The sequence below is a fragment of the Ictidomys tridecemlineatus genome, chromosome 2 (assembly GCF_052094955.1).
Source record: "Ictidomys tridecemlineatus isolate mIctTri1 chromosome 2, mIctTri1.hap1, whole genome shotgun sequence".
In the NCBI taxonomy this organism is placed as follows: Eukaryota; Metazoa; Chordata; class Mammalia; order Rodentia; family Sciuridae; genus Ictidomys; species Ictidomys tridecemlineatus.
In genome coordinates, this window is record NC_135478.1 from 206017556 (window position 1) to 206041455 (window position 23900).

At 38.7% G+C, this 23900-nt stretch overlaps 2 protein-coding genes across 6 annotated transcripts in view; one reads left to right on the forward strand and one right to left on the reverse strand.

The window, feature by feature from the left end:
• LOC101973490 (phosphatidylcholine translocator ABCB4) overlaps nucleotides 1-23719 on the forward strand; it is a 75857-nt gene extending 52138 nt beyond the window's left edge. For 4 of the 5 annotated variants that reach the window (XM_005340012.5, XM_078040495.1, XM_078040497.1 and 1 more), the window contains 5 exons: nucleotides 11622-11778; nucleotides 12707-12904; nucleotides 19655-19861; nucleotides 22795-22941; nucleotides 23466-23719. In XM_005340012.5, coding sequence (XP_005340069.2) covers nucleotides 11622-11778; nucleotides 12707-12904; nucleotides 19655-19861; nucleotides 22795-22941; nucleotides 23466-23672 — 916 coding nt within the window. In that variant the 3' untranslated portion in view covers nucleotides 23673-23719. The remainder of the gene's footprint in view (nucleotides 1-11621; nucleotides 11779-12706; nucleotides 12905-19654; nucleotides 19862-22794; nucleotides 22942-23465) is intronic. The other variant, XM_078040496.1, reaches the window with a different exon arrangement.
• On the reverse strand, nucleotides 243-19729 carry LOC120891847 (uncharacterized). Its single transcript, XM_078040500.1, has 4 exons — nucleotides 19632-19729; nucleotides 15598-15667; nucleotides 5845-6425; nucleotides 243-4420 (listed from the first exon to the last, which is right to left on the reverse strand). The coding sequence occupies exons 3-4, from the start codon at nucleotides 5903-5905 to the stop codon at nucleotides 3876-3878; spliced, it is 606 nt and encodes a 201-aa protein (XP_077896626.1). The 5' UTR covers nucleotides 5906-6425; nucleotides 15598-15667; nucleotides 19632-19729; the 3' UTR covers nucleotides 243-3875.
• Nucleotides 23720-23900: the final 181 nt, after the last annotated feature.

A 23900-nucleotide genomic window follows, 5' to 3' on the forward strand; every position in this document is an offset into this window, starting at 1 on the left:
TCTATTTTGAGTAACCTCTATGTATTGGTATATTGGCTGCAATAATTTACATTCCTATCAACAGTATATAAATTCCTTTTTCTTTATATCCTTGCTAGCATTTGGGTTTTTTGTTTATTAATAATAGCCACTCTAACTGAGTGAAATGGAATATCATTGTAGTTTTGACTTGCATTCCCTGATGGTTGATGATAATGTTAGGGTCTGGCGAAATGTCGGAGGAGAGACCACAAGAGACTGTCTTATGCAACAGCAGAAGGGTGGGTTTATTTGGAGACCAGCATGCTGGGGCCCAGAGCTCTCTATAGCAAAGAGAGATAGAGCCCTGAGAATAGCTTAAGCAGAGCTTATATACTTTCCTTGGAGAGGGCAGGGAGAGAAGTTACATTTTGTAGTTTGGAAGTTGGGGACAGCTCATTCTGGGAACAAGATTAGCAGACAGTCCACAGTTGGGGACAGCACATTCTGGGAACAATTTTGTGAACAAGATTAGCAAACAGTTCTTAAGATTTCAACAGTGTTTTGTTAAGCATATAGAGAAACGGAGTGACAAGTACCTATTTTATTAACCTTTCATTCCCCACTTCTTCTTCTGGATACTTTTAATCATAAAAGTGATCATTGGGGGGTGTCACATTTCATGTCTGTTAGTGGGGTATATTGTTGTCTGATTACCATAAGTTTGATTTGTCCAATTTGGGATTGGAGAAAGGAAATTACATGGTTGAGCAAACAGGGTCCTAGAGTTAGCAACAATATAAGAATTATTAAAGGACCGGCCAGGGCTGATAAAAGCGTAGTTAACCAGGAGGACTGTGTGAACCAAGATTTATATCACCCTTTTTGGGTCTCTCTCTCTCATTGACGCTCTTTAAGGTGTCTTTTTAATTTACTCATAGATTTTTTTATAACTCTAGTATGGTCGGCATAAAAACAACATTTTTTCCTTAATGCAGCATAAAGGCCTTCTTCTCTCATGAAGAGGAGGTCTAATCCTCACCTGTTCTGTAAAACAACTTGAGAGAGAGAGAGAGAGGTTAAAGATTCCTGCAGAGCTGTGATGGAGGTTTCTAATATCTTTAAGTTTTGGTCCATTGCTGTTTCTAATTGGGTCATTTGTTGTGTCCCACGGACCAGGGAAGTGGTTCCTGTGCCCACCCCTGCAGCAATTCCCATTCCTAATAAGATGGCTAGAGTGAGGGATACAGGTTCCCGGCGGAACCAGGTTGTATATCCCCTTATTTGATCTTTAAATGAACCTGCGTCATGATAGAGCACCCTGGGAAACATCTGCACTATTATACAATTAATTACATTTGTTGACCGTTTTATGAAAACATAAATAATGTTTAAGTATATAGAATTATACTGTTGTAGGGACGGACAAGGCAAGGCACCTAAGATAGCACTGAAGACAGGGAAACAGTTTTATTTGGTTGCAACCGGATTCAGAGGGCATTGCTTCTGTTTTAATCAATTAATCCCTTGAATCCCAAGTTTAGGTAGTTTTAGAATTTTGTACTCAACATGTAAGGGAAGGGGCTCAGAAGTTTCCAGTTTGCAGAAGTTCACAAAAAGCAGTTTTTGTTTCTGTTTTTTTCTCTGTTCTGGGCAAGTTAACTTTTCAAGGACACCTGGGAGGGGGAGAACTTTTTTTTTTTCCTTGCCAGCTGTTACCATGGAGCCCAGTTGATAACTTTTTTATCTTAGAAATGTAGCCATCTCTGTGAAGCCCCAGCTCAAGGCCAGAGGCCCTGTTCACATATTTTGTGAAAAACTAGTAAGGGGGTGTCTAGCTTAGGAGTGCTGATTTTTCCAGCCAGTGGCCAAGTAGAACAGGGCAACATGAAAAGAGGAAGTTTATCTATACTGAACTCTTTTATAAGGACTCTTTTGCTGAAAGTCCTAAAGTCAGCCATGGTGAAGACTTCTGGAGAAGATCAGTTAAGACTTTTCTGTGGGCCTGGTACAGAGGGGGAGGACGGGGAAGGCGGTGCTGAGAGCAGCTCCGTGGAATGAGGAAGGAGAGATGTAAAAGAATAATGGGAAAGGGGCTTGGGATTTTCCTAGCAACAAAAACTTGAGTAGTAGAACAGGTAGAGCAGAGGGGAAGACTGGAGTGAGTATCCCAAAAAGCCTGTGAGGGACTTTAAATTTTTAGTAACCTGTTTTCAGTGATGACAAAGCAACTTTAAAGGCCATTTTCATTACATTTTGGATAGGGGTCTGAGGGCCCTCCTCAGCTGGTTTGAGCTTTGGGTTAGCTGGTAAGAGGACCTGGTGGGACCCGGTGTGGGCACTGACAGGAGAAGAGAGGAGTGAATGGGTGGAGAGATATCTCAGTACCTGTTACTTCAGCAAGGGGCAATGGTCTGAGAACCAGCGGAGGTTTGGGTTCCGTCAGGTAGCCCCTGTATGTTCACATCCTTATGACTTACAGAAGAAGTCGGTTTTTCCCCCACACAGCCGTGACTGTTTGTGTCTTTGATAGTCCACCGGGCAAACATAGTAATCTAGGTTAGCCAACCTACATCTGGCTCACGTGTCCCTACATCCATAATGTTTGTTTCTATTATCTATGGAACGGAAGGGATTTAATGGAATTTTAGTGGGATCCTCTTCATCAGGGATACCCAATAGGAAAGACCTATAGCCAACTGACAAATGTCTGGGTGGAGAGATGGCCATCAGGTCCCTAAGGGGGCTGTATTCGAGATAGATTATACTTCCTGTCCAGTAGGATTTGTGATCAGCCATCGCTGCTGAACGGGCTGATGAGGGTTAGGACTATTGGTGGTCAAGGGGAGAGTCCATAGCCTTATCCACACGGCGAATATGCAATTTGAGAGGGTTACCAGTTTTTTTCAATTTCCAGCCAGAGTCTGGACAGGGCACAGGCTTGAGATGAGAGGCATGGATCCAGGAAGTGATTCCGTCTACCTTTACCGCTGTAGGTGTTATAAGTAGCACCTGGTATGGTCCTTTCCAGTGGGGTTCTAGGGATGACACCTGATGTCGTCTTACATAGATGAAGTTTCCCACTTGATATCGGTGTGGAGTCCCTTCGTCCCCAGGTTGGTAGGCAGTGGCCAGCTGTTTCCACAGGTATCGCTGGGTTCTTTCAAGAGCTTTTAGTCTGTCAAGCAAGGGGGTGTGAAAGGAATCATTAGGTCTTAGAGTTGGGGTCAGGTCCCTTATTGGAGGAGGGGCACCATAGAGAATTTCATAGGGGGTGAGGTTACACAAAGAAACAGAGGGAGTATTTCTTGTATGAAACAGTGCATAAGGCAGGAGCATAGTCCAATCTTTTATGCTGGTCTCCAAGCTTAATTTCGTCAAGGTCTCTTTAATGGTTCTATTCATTCTACCTGTCCTGAGCTCTGGGGTCTATAAGCGCAATGTAACCTCCAGTTAATCCCCAGGGTCCTGGCTAACCCCTGACTTACCTGGGCCACGAACGCCGGTCCATTATCAGACCCTATTACCTTAGGCAGGCCGTATCTTGGAAAAATATCTTCCAGGATCTTCTTGACCACCATTTGCGCCGTTTCTTTTTTTGTGGGGAAGGCTTCAATCTATCCTGAAAATGTATCTACAAAGATTAGGAGATATTTAAGTCCATACCTTGCTGGCTTAATTTCAGTAAAGTCTACTTCCCAGAATTGTCCTGGTCTGGTTCCTCGAAGGCGCCTTCCTACAGGAAGCTTGGAGGGGTAAGCATTAACTAATTGATAGACCCGACAGGCTTTTGTTACCCGTTCAGCTATTTCCTTTTGCTGTGAGCCGGTTAGTGGAAAACTCTGTTTTTGATCCTTCAGGAATGCCTGAAATTTCTTTGAACCAAGGTGAGTGAGTCGATGTACATTTTTAATGTATTATAGGGCTTTCTGAAATTGCAGGCTGGGCTCAGTAAAGTCGAGGAGTTCAGTGTCAGTGTCCTTATGTTCCCCCGGTGTGGAAAGTGTTAACATGGTTTCTCCGTTTAGGGCTGCCAATTTAGCCTCTTTATTTGCCCTCTTATTAGATGGGGGTGGTATCTGCACAACGGTTTGTTTTCTGGGCTCTGTGAGCCATCCTTTACTGCCCCTAAGGGAATAGTCCAGGAAGATTACTTCGTGCTGGCAAATTTGGGCCTTTTTGGCAGAAGCTCTATACCCGAGTTGAGCAAGCTCAGATAATAGTGCTTGGGTCCCAGACTCACAGTTTTCCTTGGTATCGGCTGCCAGTAGCAGGTCATCCACATATTGAAGCAGGGTGACTTCGGGGTGCGTAGTTCTGAAGTTGTTGAGATTTCTGTGGAGGGCTTCATCAAAGAGAGTGGGGGAGTTTTTGAACCCCTGTGGGAGTCTGGTCCAAGTTAGTTGATCAGTTGTTCCAGTTTCTGGTTTTACCCATTTGAAAGCAAACAGCAACTGACTATCTTTATGCAGAGGCAAGCAAAAGAAAGCATCTTTTAAGTCCAGGACAGTATACCATTTTCGTTCAGGGTTCAGGGTGCTAAGCAGATTGTACGGATTAGGTACTGTGGGGTGAATATCCTGCACTCTGTTGTTGGTCTCTCTTAGGTCTTGAACAGGGCGATAGTAGCAGGGGAGTGTTCCAGGCTGATTGACAGGGCTTCTTTGCTTAGAGGATATTGTTTAATATGAATTGGGGAGGCTGAGGTTTTTAACTCCACTGTTATTGGAGGTTGTTTTACAGCTAGGCCTAACTTAGCAGTTTCTGCCCAGGCATCTGGGTAATCTGTTATCCATCTCTGGGATAGCTTGCCTGTTTGATCAGTCTTGGGGGGTGTGAAGAGTTGATGTTCATCTTCTACTGACATAGTTAAAGCCATGACTATAGGAGTTTTTACTGAAGGATTTAGAAATTCCATTTGGGGGCCTTCAGGGTTAAAAGTTATTCTGGCCTGGAGTTTGGTGAGCAGATCTTTGCCCAACAATGGGGCTAGGCATTCTGGGATCACTAGGAAGGAGGAAGGAGTGATAGGCTTTTCCTTTCCCCAGGTCCATGGTCCTCTTAGTTGTCCAAGCCCAATATTTACTGCCATTAGCCCCTTGAACTTGAGACCTTTTAGTTGATAGAGGGCCCAAGGGGGCCTTAAGGGCTGAGTATACTGCCCCTGTATCTACTTCAAAGTTTACTGAGGTTCCCTCCACTTCAAAAGTTACTTTGAGCTTGGGGAGGGGATCCGAGCCCTGACTTTCCTAGTCATCCTCCAGAGTCAGAATGGCTGGCTGGCATGGCTGTCTCTTTCTAGGGCACTCTTTGGCCCAGTGTCTTTTTTCTCTACAGTAGGCACATTGATCTGAGGCCAGAGGTGGCTTTTGGCGTGGGCCCAGGTATCCCTTTCTGTCTCCCTGTCTCCTAACTTCTGGCCTATTGGTTGTTGTGACCAGGACCTTAGTCAATGCCTCAGTCTGTCTTTTGCTTCTTTCATCCTCCCTTTGCTCCCTTTCTTTCTCCTTTTGCTCTCTTTCTTTCTCCCTCCTTTGTTCCTTCTCTTCCTAAGTTTCTCTCTTATAGTATACCTTCTCGGCTTCTCTGACTAAATCTCTCAAAGTCATATCTTGTAATCCATCTAAGCATTGTAACTTTTTTTTTTAATATCCAGGGCAGCTTGCCCAATAAAGGCCATCGTGACAGATGCCTTTTGATCCTCTGCCTGAGGATCAAAAGGAGTATATCTCCTATATGCCTCCATAATTTTCTCCATAAACATAGAGGGAGATTCATTAGGCCCTTGAATAATTTCTCTTACCTTGGCCAAATTAGTTGGCCATCTAGCGGCTGCTCAGAGACCCGCTATTAGAGCCCGGTGATAAGTGGACAGATGCTCCCTACCTTCAAAGGTGTTGGGGTCCCAGTTGAGTCGGTTCAAGGGGAAGTTGTGTCGGTTGCCCATCTGGTCCGAGGAAATTTTTTCTAGCTTCCAGGAGGATTCTCTTTTGTTCCTCTGTCATGAAGAGAGTCCCTAGGAGTGGTTGGCAGTCATCCCAAGTAGGCTGGTGTGAAAATGCCGGCGAGTTCTTTGAGTCTTTTTTAGCAGGGCCAGTTTCCTTCAGGGGAGGAGGGGCTGTGTGTGTCTCGGGGAAGTCATCTGGAGGGTGCTGGGCCGGCTTAACCTCCTCCAATGGTGGAGAAGCTGAGTCAGCAGCAGGGGAATCACTTAGAGGGTGTTGGGGGTTGGGGAACGAAGGCAGGGGATAAGGAAATGGAGGAGAGTCCAGCAGAGTCAAATCTTGAGACTCAGGGAGAACAAAGGGTAGAGAAGGAGCAGAGGGTTTGAGAGATAGAATCGTGGAGGGAGGAGTAGGAGTGGGGGCAGGAACAAGGAAAGACTTCACCCATGGAGGAGGAGATTTACAGAGGTCCTGCCAAGTTAAGATATACGGCTGTTGATCTGGATGGCTATGTGGTCCCGGCTGAAAGACAAAGACAATATCTCTGACTTTTCAAATTAGTGGGAAGTAGAAAGATCCTTCTGGGGGCCATCCGACTCCAAAGGTGGGCCATTCTGAGGCACAGAGAGTCTGCCAGGTCTGGTGTTTTACTGAAAAAGAAAGATTTTAAACCCTTAAGTGGACTTCAGTCCAGTGATCAAGGGTCAGGGACAGAGGCATGGAATGGCTCTGTCCCTTAATGAAAGTTACTTGAACAAAGACAGGGACAATACAAATGTGACACAAACACGGACACACAGTAAACAGTAAACGTGTAACACAAGTTCAGAGGCAAAGATTAAAAACAGACAGTGAATTCAACCTGAGAGAAAGAACAGTTGCCGGCAAAACCAGACGGGTTGGCAACAGAATACAGATGAGGGCACCTTCGTCCCTCCCAGATTGGGGCACCTCCATCCCCCCCCAGAGTCTCTCAAAGCGTCCCTTGAGAGACGTGGCCTGTGGCTTCAGGGACAAGTCTGTCCACCACCGCCAGGGGGAGCTCATGCTCTCCGCTGACAACCACACTCTGCCAACCCAAACCAAAAAACCAGAAGGCTCTGAGAGCTCACGCTCTCCGCTGAGCCAAAAACCAGACTCTGAGCGATCGCAAAGGAAAAACAAGAAGGAGAAGAAGGAGGAGGAGAAGAAGAAGAAGATAAGGCGCCTTACTTACCCCCCCAAAGGAGTCTTGTTGAGGTCTCTCTGTCCGGCGATGCGCAGTTCCCGGCCAATGCACCAAATGTAGGGTCCGGCGAAATGTCGGAGGAGAGACCACAAGAGACTGTCTCATGCAACAGCAGAAGGGTGGGTTTATTTGGAGACCAGCATGCTGGGGCCCAGAGCTCTCTATAGCAAAGAGAGATAGAGCCCTGAGAATAGCTTAAGCAGAGATTATATACTTTCCTTGGAGAGGGCAGGGAGAGAAGTTACATTTTGTAGTTTGGAAGTTGGGGACAGCTCATTCTGGGAACAAGATTAGCAGACAGTCCACAGTTGGGGACAGCACATTCTGGGAACAATTCTGTGAACAAGATTAGCAAACAGTTCTTAAGATTTCAACAGTGTTTTGTTAAGCATATGGAGAAACGGAGTGACCAGTACCTATTTTATTAACCTTTCAATATTGAACATTTTTTCACGTTTGGTTATTTTAATTTCTTCTTTGTAGAAGTGTCTTCAGGTCATTTTTCAATTTTAAAAAGTAGATTACTATTTGTTTGTTTGTTTGTTGTTTTAGTTTTTGAGTTCTTTTTTTATTCTGGACATTGATCCTCCATCAGATGAACACTTGGCAAGTGTTTTCTCCCTTTCTGTAGATTCTCTCTTCACTGTTGTTTCCTTCATTGTGCAGAAGTGTTTGTCAATTTTTGCTTTAGTTTCCTGTGCTCTTTCCTATCTAGAAAACCAGTGCCTGTACCAGGGTGTTGAAGTGTCTCCTATGTTTTCTCCTAGCAGTTTCAGAGTTTCAGGTCTAACATTTAGGCCATTGATGGATGAACTGGGAGTTGATTTTTGTACAGAGTGAGAGAAGGGGATCAAGTTTCAGTCTTTTGCATGTGGAGATCCAGTTTTCCCTGCACCATATGTTGAAGGTGCTATCCTTTCTCCAGTGTATTTTTTGGTGTCTTTGTTGAGATGCAGTTGGCTTTGGATGTGTGTTGATTTCTGGGATCATGATTCTTTTCCCCTGATTTATGTGTTTGTGTTTATTATAATACAATGCTTCTGTTACTAAGGCTCAGTAGAATGTCTTCAATTAGTTGTTATGCCTCCAGCTTGATTCTTTTTGCCCCAAATTGCTTTGGCTATTCTGAGTCTTTTGTGCTGCTATATGAATTTTAGAATTGTTTTTGCTGGTTCTGTGAAGAATGCCATTGGTATTTTGATGGAAATTACATTGAATCTTTAGATCTCCTTGAGCTGTTTGGACATTTTAACAATATTGATTTTTTATAATCCATGAACTTGAAGGCTCTTTTCTTTTTCTTTTATTTTATTTACACTTTTTATAATGAAAGCTTTGTAGTTACACATAGTAGTTGGGTTCATCCCAACAAACCTGTGCATGCATGGAAATCTATTTCAGTTCATGATACCCCACTTTTCCTTCACCTCCCCTATTCTCCTTCCTCTACTAGACTTCCTTTAGTTCATTTGTTTATCTATATTTGATTAGTTCCTTTTACTTCTGCATAAAGGTGAAATTCCTTGTGGTATACTTATGTATGCACATAACATGATTTTTAAAGAAATCATTCTGCATTGCCTCCCCTTTCCTATCCCTCTGCTCTGAGATCTATCCATTTTTGTGTGAATCTTCTTCAATTTTGTTCATCAGTGTTTTTGTTGTAGAGAGTAGGAATAAACTTTCTTGGTCTAGTTTATTCCTAGATATTTTATTTTTATAGCTACTGTGAAAAGGATTGTTTTCATTATTCTTTCTTGTCGCGACCCTTTGCCCGCAAGGAAGACACAACTCGGGAATCTTCTTTCAGCAGTTTATTCAGGCCCTTGATATTTCTTCTACTAATCCCTCGGATGCCCCTCCCAGCCTTAATAAAGCATCTCAAGCCCCAATGCGAAGCTGCCACGTGGAACTTTCTCATAGGGTGCTGAAAAACCATGCGCCAACTCTCCCAAATAAGGAGTTGTTTGTCACATACCACAGCGGAGCCAGCGCCATCTTGTAATGGCGACCATAATCTGCATAAGCGGCAGAGGCGGCTCACCACACTTTCTCAGTGTATTCATTAATGGTGTATAGAAAGCTATTGATTTTGTGTGTTTGTGTGTGTGTGTGTGGTGCTAAGACTTGAAATCAGGGACTATGTGCGTGCTAGAAAAGACCTCTACCAATAGGCCTGACAAGTTACTGATTTTTGTACATTGATTTTTGTGTCCTGCTAGTATACTTAATTATTTATCAGTATAGTACTTATGGTGGAGCCTTTAGGTTTTTCTATGTATAGAATCATATCATCTGCATACAAGGATAATTTTACTTCCTCCCTCTTTATTTGTATGCCTATTTCTTTCTCTTGTCTAATTGCTCTGGCTAAAGCTTCTAGTACTATACTGAATAAGTGCAGTGAGAGGCCCGGTGTAGTGGTGCATGCCTTTAATATCAGCAGCTTGGGAATCTGAGGCTGAGGGCTCAAGAGTTCAAAGCCAGCCTCAGCAACTTAGTGAGGTGCTAAGTAACTCAGTGAGACTCTGTCTCTAAATAAAATATAAAAAAGGGCTGGGATGTGGATCAGTGGTTGAGTGCTGCTGAGTTCAATCCCTGGTACAAAAAAAAAAGCAGTGAGAGTGGACACACATGTCTTGTTTCTTCTCTTTGAGGAAGTACTTTCAGCCTTTCCCCATTCAGTATCATGTTGGTTGTGCTGTGCTTTCGTCATATATATAGCCTTTATTGTATTGAGGAATGATCCTTCTATACCTAATGTGTTCAAGTATTTTATCATGAAGTAACACTGAATTTTATCAAATACATTTTCTGGATCTATTGAGATAACCAAATGACTTATATCCTTCATACAGTTGATGAGATATATTATGTTGAACCATCCTTGCTTCACTAGGGTGAAACAAGTTTGATCATGGGGTACAGTCTTTTTCATATGTTGTTGAATTTCATTTGCTAGTATTTTGTTGAGAGTTTTTACATGTATGCTCACTAGGGATATTGATCTATAAGGTGTGTGTGTTTGTATGTGTGTGTGTTGTGTCCATGTCAGGTTTTAGTAACAAGGTAATGCTAGCTTCATAGAATGAGTTTGGAAGAGTTCCATCCCTTTTAAGCCCATGAAATAATTTGAGAAGAATTGGTGTAACTTCTTTAAAAGTTGGATGTTGAATAGCAAAGCCATCTAGCCCTGAACTTTTCTTTGTTGAGAGACTTTCTATTCCTAATTCAATCTCATTACTTGTTATTGGTCTATTCAGGTTTATGTCCTCTTCGTTCAGTTTTGATAGAACCATACATATCCAGAAATTTTCCATTTCTTTTAGGTTTTCCAATTTGTTAGCATGTAGTTTTTCATAATAATCCTTTGTATTTCTGTGGTATCAGTGGAAATATCTGTTTCTTAGGCCCTTCTTTTTTTTTAATTCTTGGTTAGTCTAGCTAAAGTTTCATCCATTTGCTTATCATTTCAAAGAACCAACTCTTTGTTTCAGTGATTTTTTTTCAGTCTGTCTCATTTATTTCTGCTTTGATCTTTCTTTCCTTTTACTAATTTGGGTTTGATTTATTCTTGCTTTTCTAAGTATTTGAGATATGTCAAGTTTTTATTTGAAATGGTTCTATTTTTGATGTAGACACTCAGTATTAGAAACTTCCCTCTTAGTGTTTTTGCTGCATTCCAGAAATTTTGGAAGATTGTGTTTCTATTTTCTTTCTCTTTGCAAAAATTTTAAATTCCCCTTTTGATTCCCTTGATAACCCATTCTGAACAGTTCAAGAAAGAGTGCTATTCAGACTCCAGGCATTTGTATAATTTCTAAAATTTCTTGGTGTTGACTTTTAGTTTTATTCCATTGTAATCAGAAAAGAGATGATGTCATTTTTCAAAACTTGTTAATTCTTGTTTTGTGTACTAATGTATGGTTTCTTCTAGAGAAAGTCCATGTACTAATGAAAAAAATGTATTCTGCAGCTTTTAGATGAAATTTTGTATAAATGTCTTCCTGATAAAAATTATTTAACTACAGTGATTATTATATTTATATTGTAGTATTGAAGAAACCTTAAACTGGAAGTCAGGGCTATAGATTTAGTAGGGAATAATATTCCTTGTGTGGAATTGATGGAGCCCCTACAGTATTTTGTACTTTAGTTCCTTCCATCCAAAAAAGAAGCTAAAATTGAGATCACAATCAGATTTGGTTATTAGTTATTTCCTGACAGTGAAGAACCTTGGATGATTACATTAACTCTAGACAATCAGGGGCTCCTATAGAAGTTGGAAAGTGAACAGAGGAAAAAAAGCAGTGGGTCTTGTTTTCATCTGGATTTCTTCTGTTACTGGAATTTCATGGAAAAGTGGGTTGGGGAAGAGGACTGTTAAGGAGTAACAAGATAAATACTAGTAAGTGGTATGCCTTTGGGCTTTCAAAGATTGTGGAGCTAGTTTTATAAGCTAACTTTTTAATTCCTCTACTTCCATCTAGGGTATTTTCGGCGATTGTGTTTGGCGCAGTGGCTCTAGGACATGCTAGTTCATTTGCACCAGACTACGCTAAAGCCAAACTGTCTGCAGCCCATTTATTCAAGCTATTTGAAAGACAACCTTTGATTGACAGCTACAGTACAGAGGGGCTATGGCCTGTGAGTTTCCTGCTGTCTGATAAATGCTTAATTTTTTTTTCTGTCTGCTAGATTGTAACTGCATGATAAATTGGTGGTGGTTACACCAACATATACTTATTTGTGCTGTTTATATGGCTAATAGTTGGCCACCTTTCCTACCATTTCATAGGTTTCAAGGATTCTGAATTTTAGCATATCAAAGCTTTTTAAAAAGTAAAACCAGATATACTAGAACCAAATAATTCTGACAAAAATGTAGTAATCATTTCTACATGAAGGAATAGGCATAAATACTGTCATGTTGATATGATTTGCAATTTTGTTTTAATCACATTTTATAATGGCTGAGTTATAAGTGGTAAGAAGGTCACTTTATTCACAATGAAAGTAATAATCCTATATTTTAGAATCTACAAAGAGTGTTCTTTGTGTCACACATGCTGCTGTGAGCTTGATGTCCAAGAAGCAATGTAGGTAAAAAGATTGGAGGTTACTCAATCCTTTGGGGACTTTACAAGGTACTTCATGTTCTAAGAAAACTGCTGTGCCTGTCAAGTGAGATGAGGAGAGTGAGATAAAGAAGCTTCCAGGATTGAGACAGGAGCTGTCTGCTGAAACTCTATATAGATATTGTTGTTACATTTCTTAAGCTTTTGAACCTTTGGCTATGGGCTTAACTGCAACCTCAGAACAACAGTTGGGAAAGTTACATGTTTGTCTTAAGTGAACCAGAAATTGAGTTTAGACAATACTTTTCTGTAATGATGTGTTGTCTAATCTGACTATACCCCTATTGTCCATCTTGGTTTTATATAATAACAACTTACTATCAATATAAACTGATGCCATTGTTATATTGGATATACATTTCATGTTTTTGTAGCTACAGTTTTGAAATCAGTAATTATCAGACCAATTATCCTTATAGTATTGTAAAAATTTTTAGGAGAAGTTTGAAGGAAACGTGACATTTAATGAAGTCGTGTTCAACTATCCCACCCGGCCAAATGTGCCAGTGCTTCAGGGGTTAAGCCTGGAGGTGAAGAAGGGCCAGACACTGGCCCTGGTGGGCAGCAGTGGCTGTGGGAAGAGCACAGTGGTACAGCTCCTCGAGAGGTTCTACGACCCTATGGCTGGGACAGTGGTGAGCACATTCTCTTAATAAGTAGATTTAAGGCTGTATTTTACATAGTCAGACCAATATTGTCAAAATAAAAACAATTAAATAAGTGAATATCTATAATCATATTTAATACAATGACTGTATTGTATAAGACCCAAATGGGCTTATATATGGGGAAAATAGGATAGACTATCTGAAACTTAATCTAGTTCAGAAAATACTGGATATGAGGTTGACCTCTACCCTCCCATGGGCCTTTTGAGTCAGCCTGACAGCTAAGAACAAACTCACTTCTGAAGCCAGTAAGGAATGCCATGCCTCCTATACCTCCACAGGGGCTATGGCCTGTGAGTTTCCTGCTACCTGATGAATGCTTAATTTTTTTCATAAAGGTTTGCTGTAAAATGAAAACAGTCCTCCCAAAGATACTGCACTTTGTAGCTTTTCAACTTCCATTGAACTTTCTTCTTTAATGCTGTCAGAAAAGAAAAGTAGGAGAAATTTGAGTCTGGCAGTTCTCAGGGAAAAGAGGGAGGGTAGGACCTGAGTCTGCTTTGCTATTCTCTCTAACTCTGTACTGTAGGCTGTCTGCCTTTGACCCCTGACCTCCAGCTCATTTGTGTTTGGCTCTTGTCATTGATTTCTGACATATAGTTCTTGGCTGTCTTCCTTGAATAAAGATCAGAGTGCCTACATCTGCCTTTACCTTGGGATAGCACCTATAACCTAGCCCTGTGAATCTATCCTGAATTAGATGGTCACCAAAAGGGGAAGAAGTTTGTGGCTGGCAGCTCTCAAGGAAAAGAGAGGGAGGAATAGGACCAGAGTCACCCAACTTTCAGAATCAGGCTATGTTACTGAGCATCTTATTTTTCCTGGTATGCCTATGTAAGAGGGTATAGATCAAGCTGAAGGGTTGGTATCCATCTGGGGACAGTAGATCTGAGTGGAATACCTTGATGCAGACTCTCTAAAAGGCAGAGGATGACATAAATGCTCAGTGGAGGGCAGATAGGGACAGAGGCCTGTGGAAGGACAGGACCAAATATTTTACCATTTTTCCATCTAGATCTAGATAAGGACAACCTAGTCACCATAAAAATCATCTTGTTGGATTTGAGCAGGAATCCTGGCTCCCAAAACCCAAAGTCCAAAGTTCTAGCCACACAGGGCTCACGAGCACATTAGCAGAATGACCAATCAACACATCTTCAGATCTGCAAGTCTTTGCTCCGCTCCCAAGCAGGCCACTTAGCTGCTACCTACCCACAGCACAATGCCATCACACAGCTCCCCCACTCCACCAGACACCTTGACACTGAAAGCAGACTGCCTCCATCTTGGCTCAACATTCTCACCATATTAGATGGGGGCAGCTCCCAGATCAGACCTTGAGTGGCCAGGAGAGGTCTTGGAATCCTACAAGAGCACTACAAATCTATAGGGTAAAAACAATAACACCTCAGACCCACAGAGATGGAAAGGAAGACACCTGAGCAACATGAAAAGACAAGGGAAGAAAGTGCCCCAAACAAATCAAGATACCACATCATTAGAATCATTCCACATAGAAGGAGTTCAGGATGTACATGGTTAAAATGTTCTGTGAACTGAAAAGTATAAGAGAGCAAATACAGGCAGTGAAAGATGACTTTGACAAGGAGTTACATCAACAAATACAGGAAGCAAAAGATCACCTCAACAGAGAGATAGAGATTCAGAAAAAACAAAACACAGAAATCATTGAAATGAAAGAAACAATAAATCAAATTAAAAGCTCAAATGAAAGCATCATCAACAGAGTAGACCACTTGGAAGATAGGACATCAGACAACGAAGACAAAATATATAATCTTGAAAAGAACATAGACCACACAGTGATAATGGTAAGAAACCACGAGCACAACATTCAAGAAATATGGGATAGCACAAAAAGACCAAATTTAAGAGTTATTGGGATAGAGGAAAACATAGAGGTCCAAACCAAAGGAATGAACAATCTATTCAATGAAGTAATGTCAGAAAATTTTCCAAACATGAAAAATGAATTGGAAATCCAAATTCAAGAAGCCTACAGGATGCCAAACGTACAAAATCACAACAGATCCACACAGAGGCACATTATAATAAAAAATGCCCAACATACAGAATAAGGAAAGAATTTTAAAAGCCACGAGAGAAAGGAATCAGATTACATATAGGGGAAAACCAAGTAGGATAATAGCAGATTTTTCAACACAGACCATAAAAGCTAGAAGATCCTGAAACAACATATATCAACTCTGAAAGAAAATGGATGCCAACCAAGAATCTGTACCAGCAAAATTAAGCTTTAGATTTAAAGATGAAATAAAAGATGATAAACAAAAGTAAAAAAGAATTTATAGCTAGAAAACCGGCACTATAAAATATTCCATGAAAAACAGCAATGAAAATCAGCAGAGGGAGGTAGTATCCAAAAGGAAAAACTAATCAAAGAAAAAAAATCAAATCAAGTTAAATAACAAAAATAAACAAATATGTCTGAGAATACAAACTATGTCTCAACAATAAACCTGAATGTTAATGAATTAAACTCACCAATCAAAAGACATAAGCTAGCAGCTTGGATTTTAAAAAATACTCAACAATATTCTGCCTTCAGGAGACTAATCTTATAGGAAAAGACATAAACAGACTGAAGATGAAAGGTTGGGAAAAATTATACCACTCACATGGACTGCAGAAGCAAGCAGGGGTTTCCATCCTCATATCAAATAAAGTAGACTTCAAGCCAAAGTTAATCTAAATAAATAAATAATTAATTAAAGATGGACATTACATACTAATTGATGGAACAATACACCAACAAGACATAGCAATCATAAATATATATGCTCCTCAAAATTGTGCGCTATGTTCATCAAACAAATTCTTCTCAAGTTCAAGAGTCAAATTGATCACAACACAATAATCTTAGGTGACTTTAACATACCTCTCTCACCACTGGATAGATCTTCCAAACAAAAGTTAAATAAAGAAACTATAGAACTCAATAATACAATCAATAACTTAGATTTAACTGATATATATAGATTATTTCATCCTGCATCAAGCAGATACACTTTGTTCTCAGCAGCACATGGATCCTTCTCTAAAATAAACCATATAATATGCCACAAAGCAACTCTTAGCAAATACAAAAAAGTAGAGATACTACCAGGTATTTTATCAGATCATAATGTAATGAAATTGGAAGTCAATGACAAAATAAAAAATAAAAATTATTCTAACACCTGAAGACTAAACAATATGCCACTGAAGAAGACATCAAGGAAGAGATTAAAAAATTCTTAGTGGGTAAATGAGAACATAGACATAACATATCTTAGTGCTTTAGGTACTAATAGGAAAGTTCATTGCATGGAGTTCATTCCTTAAAAGAAGAAAAAGTCAACAAATAAATGACCTCACATTACATCTCAAAGCCAAAGGAAAAGAAGATCAAATCAACAGCAAAAGCAGTAGAAGGCAATAAATAGTTAAAATTATAGCTGAAATTAATGAAATCAAAACAAAAGAAACAATTGAAAAATTTGATAAAACAAAAAGTCGATTCTTTGAAAAAATAAATAAAATTGACAGACCCTTAGCTATGCTAACGAAGAGGAGAGAGAAAAATCAAATTACCAGCATATATGATGAAAAAGGTAATATCATAATAGACACTACAGAAATACAGAGGATAATTAGAAATTCTTTTAAAAACTTATACTCCAATAGAAGATATTGAAGGCATTGACAAATTTCTTAAGTCATATGATTTTCCCAGATTGAATCAGGAAGATACACACAATTTAAACAGACCAATATCCAGTGATTAAATAGAATATGCCATGAGAAGCCTACCAACCAAGAAAAGCCCAGGACCAGATGGATACACAGCTGAGTTCTAAAAGACCTTTAAAGAACAACTAATACCAATACTCTTCAACTTTTTCAGGAAATAGAAAAAGAGGGAGCACTTCCATACTCATTCTATGAGGCCAATATCACCCCTGATTCCAAAGCTAGGCAAAGATACATCAAAAAAAAGAAAACTTCAGACCAATATCTCTCATGAACACAGATGCAAAAATTCTGAATAAAATTCTGATTCTGGAAAATTGAATAAAAAACATATCAAAAAGATCGTGCACTATGATCAAATGGTATTTATCACAGGGATGCAAGGTTGGTTCAACATACAGAAATCAATAAATGTAATTCATCACATCAATGGACTCAAAATCAGATGATCATTTCAATAGATGCAGAAAAAGCATTTGACAAAATATAGCACCACTTTTCATTCAAAACACTAGAAAAACAAGGGATAACAGGAACATATCTCAACATTATAAAAGCTATCTACCATAAGCCCTAGGCCAACATCATTCTAAATGGAGAAAAATTGAAGGCATTTCCTCTAAAAACTGGAACAAGACAGGGATGCCCTCTTTCACCACTTCTATTTAACATAGTTCTTTAAACACTGGCCAGAGCAGTTAGACAAAAGAAATTAAAGGGATATGTATAGGAAAAGAAGAACTTAAACTAATACTATTTGCTGATGATATGATTCAATACTTAGAAGACCCAAAAAACTCCACCAGAAAACTTCTAGAACAGTAAATGAATTCAGCAAAGCAGCAGGATATAAAATCAACATCCATATATCAAAGACATTTCTGTATATCAGTGACAAATCCTCTGAGAAGGAAATGAGGAAAACTATACCATTCACAATAAACTAATTTTAAAAAATAAGAAACTTGGGAATCAACTTAATGAAAGAGGTGAAAGATCTATACAATGAAACCTACAGAACCCTAAAGAGAGAAATCAAAGAAGAACTTAGAAAATGGAAAGATCTATCTTGCTCTTGGATAGGCAGAATTAATATTATCAAAATGACCATACTACCAAAAGCACTATACAGATTTAATGCAATTCTGATCAAAATTCCAATGGCATTCCTCATAGAAATAGAAAAAGCAATCATAACATTCATCTGGAAAAATAAGAGACCCAGAATAATTAAAGCAATCCTTAGCAGGAAGAGTGAAGCAGATGGCATCACTATACCAGTCCTTAAACTATACTACAGAAAAATAGTAACAAAACAGCATGATATTGGCACAAAAACAGACTGGTAGACCAATGGTACAGAATAGAAGACACAGGGACTAACCCATAAAATTACAATTATCTTATATTAGACAAAGATGCCAAGAACATGCATTGGAGAAAAGATAGCCTCTTCAACAAATGGTGCTGGGAAAACTAGACATCCATGTGCAACAAAATGAAATTAAACCCCTATCTCTCACCATGCATGAAACTCAACTCAAAGTGGATCAAGGATTTAGGAATACAAGCAGAGACTCTCCATCTAATAGAAGAAAAAGTAGGCCCTAATCTCCATTGTATGGGATTAGGCCCCAACTTCCTTAATAAGACTCCTGTAACACAAGAATTAAAACCAAGAATCAATAAATGGAATGGACTTAAACTAAAAAGTTTCTTCTCAGCAAAAGAAACAATCTGTGAGCAGAAGAGAGAGCCTACATCTTGGGAGCAAATTTTTAGCACTTCCACATCAGATAGATCACTAATCTCTATATAAATAACTCAAAAAGCTAAACACCCCAAACAAAAACAAAAACAAAAAAACAAATAACCCAATTAATAAATGGGCCAACGACCTGACAAACACTTCTCAGAAGAGGATATACAATCAATAAACAAATATCTGAAAAAATGTTCATCATCTCTAGCAATTAGAGAAATGCAAATCAAAACTACTCTAAGATATCATCTCACTCCAATCAGAATGGCAGCTATTATGAAGACAAACAATAATAAGTGTTGGCAAGGATGTGGGGAAAAGGTGCACTCATTACATTGCTGGTGGGACTACAAATTGGTGCAGCCAGTCTGGAAAGCAGCATGGAGATTCTTGGAAATCTTGGAATGGAACCACCATTTGACCCAGCTATCCCTCTCCTCAGGCTATACCTAAAGGACTTAAAAACAGCATACTACAGGGACACAGCCACATCGATGTTTATAGCAGCACAATTCACAATAGCTAAACTGTGGAACCAACCTAGATGCCCTTCAGTAGAGGAATGGTTAAAAAAAATGTGGCATATATACTCAATGGAATATTACTCAGCAATAAAAGAGACTAAAATCATGACATTTCACAGATTTGGAGAAGATAATGCTAAATGCAGTTATTGAATCCCAAAAAGATAAATGCCGAATGTATTCTCTAATATAAGGTGACTGACTCATAGTGGGGTAGGGAGGGGAAGCCTGGGAGGAACAAACGAATTGTAGATAGGGCAGAGGGATAGGAGGGGAAGAAAGGGGGCAGGGGGCTTAGCAATGATGGTGGAATGTGATGGACATCATTATCCAAAGTATATGCATGAAGACATGAATTGGTGTGAATATACTTTATATACAGAGATATGAAAAATTGTGCTCTATATGTGTAATAGGAATTATAATGCATTCTGCTGTCATGTGTTTTAAAAATATAATCAATTTTTTAAAAAATCATCTTGTTGGCCATGTTGGCCTCAACAGTATGAGTCCTTGCATCATGAGGCCTGGTATTTCATAACTACTGATGCCACATACAATAACCCTCTAGGAAATTTAGTTACTTATTATTCAGGGGCTTTTTTGTCCCCTTTTCCTTTTTAAAGCCACTTACAGTTTGTGATCTTTGCTTTTCAGCTCCTCGATGGTCAAGAAGCAAAGAAACTCAATGTCCAATGGCTCAGAGCTCAACTTGGAATTGTGTCCCAGGAGCCCATCCTGTTTGACTGCAGCATTGCTGAGAACATTGCCTATGGAGACAACAGCCGGTTCGTATCACAGGAAGAGATTGTGAAAGCAGCCAAAGCAGCCAACATACATCCTTTCATCGAGATGTTGCCCCAGGTGAGTTAATCAGTAAGAGCTGAAATTGGAATACACTACAGTTTTTATCTCCAAGATGATTCCCAAAGTTATACCAACTGGCTAGTAACAAAATGTATTGATTTATTAGCATTTTGACACTTTTTAAGGATAACAGGTTTTTTAATTTGCAAATCGGAAGACCTTATGCCCACCTTATACAAATGTAGTGGGGCTGGGGATGTGGCTCGGACGGTGGCGCGCTCGCCTGGCATGCGTGCGGCCCGGGTTCGATCCTCAGCACCACATACCAACAAAGATGTTGTGTCCGCCAAGAACTAAGAAATAAATATTAAAAAAAAAAATGTAGTGAGAAGCAAATGAGGTGGCGCTAAGGTCAAAGCAGCATACCTCAGGTTGCAAACTGGTTGTCAAGGGCTAGACTGAAGTCACATTGTCTAGACTGAAGTCACATTTTGTTTAGCTCACATGCTAATTTTTTAAAAAATTTAAACCTTTTATTTTGAGATAAGTATAGACTCACATGCAATTATAAGGAATACAGATATCTTATGTATTCTTTGCCTAGTTCTCTGCAAAAATAATATTATAACTAGGGAATTGACATTAATATGATCTACTGCTCTTATTTGGACATTGTGAACATTACTTGTCCTTACTTATGTACATGTGTATCTAGTTCCATTAATTAGAGTGCCAGTGGGGTTTCATGTATCCACTATCATCAGGATATAGAACATTTCCATCACTGTCCAGACCCCTCATGTTGCCCTTTTCTAGTCACAAACCCCTTCTTCCAATTCTCACTGTGTTTCCTAAACTCTGGCAACCATCTGTTCTCCATTTGTACACTTTTCTATTTTAAGAATGTTATATAAAAATACAGACACTTATATATACTTCTGGGATTAGGTTTTTTCACTTGGCGTAGTTCTCTGAAGTTGTGTGTACTTACAAGTCATTCCTGCTCCTTACTCAATAGCATTTCATGGTATCAATGAACCACAATTTAACCTTTTCCCTGGAAAAGGTAATAATGTAAGTTATTCCCAGTTTGGGGCTACTATAAATAAAAATGTTATAAATACTAGTATACAGGTGCTTGTATGAACCTAAGTTTTTATTTTTCTGGGATAAGCACCCAGGAGTATAATTCCTGGGCCATATGGTAATTACATATTTAGTTTTATTAAAAATCTCTGAACTGTTTTTCAGAGTGTTGTACCATTTTATATTCATACCAGTAGTGCATGCATGAGTGATGCTGTCTTTGAATGTTTACCAGAATTTATTGCTGCCACTGTTTTAATCTACACTATTCTTATGAGTATAGTAAAATATCATTGTGGTTTTAATTTGATTTGCCTAAAGGGAAATAAAATTGAATAGTCTTTCCATTTACTTATTAGCCATTTACATATACTCCTTTACAAAAAAACTTATCCATTTCTAATTACTAATTTTTAATGTTGAATTCCAACAGTTTTTAAAGTATATTTTAGTTACTCTCAGATATGTAGTTTGTAAACATTTTTTCCAATCCATAGCTTGTTTTTCTACCCTCTTAGGATCTTTTGCAAAGAAAAAATTTAATTCTGATGAGGTCTAATTTATTTTTCCTTAGACTAGTCTAAGGGCCAGAGACTTTCTCCATTTTCAAAAGTTTTATTGTTTGCCCTTTTACATTTAAGCCTCTGGGCCATTTTGTGTCAATTTAAGCATGTGTGGTCCTAGAAAAATAACTTGACATTTCTAAAAGTGATGATAGGAACAATTCATTTATGGTATTCATCTCACATTTAGGATTCCAGTGGATTAAACTGAAGTACAGCTTAATTAGTTTTGCTTTTATATTCTGCTACAATTAGAAATCACTCACACAAATAATTTTAAAATTATGTTGGTTAGCCTTACCAACTTTTAAGAGATAGGTGTTGACTTGAATCAAATATTGAATTTTATATGAACAGAAAATCTTTAGCCTTCAGTTTCAGCTGAACTTTAGGAAATTAATTCACATGATGTATATCACAGCCCAAGCTCTGCAAACTTATCCAACTCAATTTGCAGCTTTTCACTCTGTCCTAAGCCTAGAAATTTTTCTAAAAATCCAGCTCCAAGAAAGTTCCATACAAAGATTTTTCTTTCTTCTATATATCTCACTTTCTTCTCTCTCTTCTACCTCGTCTCCACAATTTATCTATATTTTGATCTTTCAGAGCATCTTACGGATACTATGAATTTGGTCCTTTTCCCTTAAACTAAGTACTGTATACAAATATTTTCTCTCTGTGTATGAATTATTTTGCGGAAGGAACAAAGCTGATTTTATTTGATTTTCCACAGTTTTAGGCACAGCAGATACTCAGTAAATATTTGAGTATTCATTATTATAGTATTAAAAGAGAATAAAATAGGACTGGGGCTGTAGCTCAGTAGTACAGAGCTTGCCTAGTAGGTGCGAGAGCCTAGATTCAATCCCTTGTGGGGAAAAGGATGTCTCCACAGGAGTCATAGGAACATTACAAATTTTTTAAACTTTAAAATTCTTAGCATTGGACCTTTTGAGAACTCCGTGAATATCAGATCAAATGGTATTATAATAATGGTAGTAACTCAAGAACTTGTCCAAATTTCTGTCACAGAATATCATTGAGAATGATAGTCATTAGTTTTCTAGTTTAATTTTAAAAACAAGACTTTTATTAATTTGAAAATATATTAAATTGACAAAAGTCTTACTATAAAAAAGAGCTGTGGATGTATCTTGATGATTGAGCATCCCTGGATTCAATTCCTCTATCACACACACAAAATTTATACACACCATAAAATTTATACACACACAAAAGTCACACACAAACAAATCTCTCTCTCAACCCCTCCTCCCCACACACCAGTAGCAAGTTTTCTCGGTTGGGACTTTACCAAATTTATTAATGTCTAACTTGTAGAAATATGAAACCAGAGTGGGAGATAAAGGAACTCAGCTCTCAGGAGGTCAAAAACAGAGGATTGCTATTGCCCGGGCACTCGTCAGACAGCCTCAAATTCTGCTGTTGGATGAAGCCACATCAGCTCTGGATACTGAAAGTGAAAAGGTTTGGCCTCCACTTTATGCCTTACGAAGTTAATGAAATGGACATTTTTTAAAAAATCTCAGCTATGAACAAAAAGAGGGGGAAATTAACACTGAAATTTAGACAGTGGTTATTTTGAGATAGTAAATATTTCATAATTTTTAAAAATGATCACATATTACTTTTATAAAAAGAAAACAAGCATTCAAAAGAAAGCTGAATTAATCACTTTTTAGCACATTAACTATACAATGAAATATACTCAAAAAGGAGCCAAATAAAATGATATGGAGATTAATTAGAAAATTTAAGTAATTAATATTATTTAAATCATGGGAATCCATTTGTAATTAAAATGTAGAACATAACTATATGTAGATTAATATCAAATACGTAAAACATACATGAATAAAACCAAAGATGCAAAAAGAGTAGAAAATAAATTAAAACAGTTGACTTGCTAGGATGGCAACATTTTAAAATACCTTTTAATGTTAAAATTTGTACAATTTTCAGGACAGGGATTCTGTCTGATTTATTGACAGGTTGTCCAGGAAGCCCTGGACAAAGCCAGAGAAGGCCGCACCTGCATCGTGATCGCTCACCGCCTGTCCACCATCCAGAACGCAGACATGATCGTGGTGTTTCAGAACGGCAAGGTCAAGGAGCAGGGCACGCATCAACAGTTGTTGGCACAGAAAGGCATTTATTTTTCAATGGTCAGTATCCAGGCTGGCACACAGAACTTATGAACTCCTGTTATAGTACCTCCTAAAAATAAATTCAGATCATTCAACAACTTTCTGACTTGTAAAAGAAGTTTCTAGTTTAAGTCATTAAATATAGGTTTATTTTTGCTTCACATCAATTCAGATTATCCAATTTGGTGTTCAATATTACAGCATCTGAAACTTGAGAGTTGGAAGTAGCAACTGTCTTGAAGTATAGAACAGCAGCTTAGCTTAACCTGAGTAATCAGT

Excerpts from the sequence above, each read along its gene's own strand:
- LOC120891847 (XM_078040500.1), bottom strand. The coding sequence starts at position 5,905 with ATGGGCAACCGACACAACTTCCCCTTGAACCGACTCAACTGGGACCCC. Across the intron at positions 4,421-5,844 it reads GGACCCCAACACCTTTGAAG|ATAGTCAGTTGCTGTTTGCT; the intron begins GTAGGGAGCATC and ends CTCTGCATAAAG.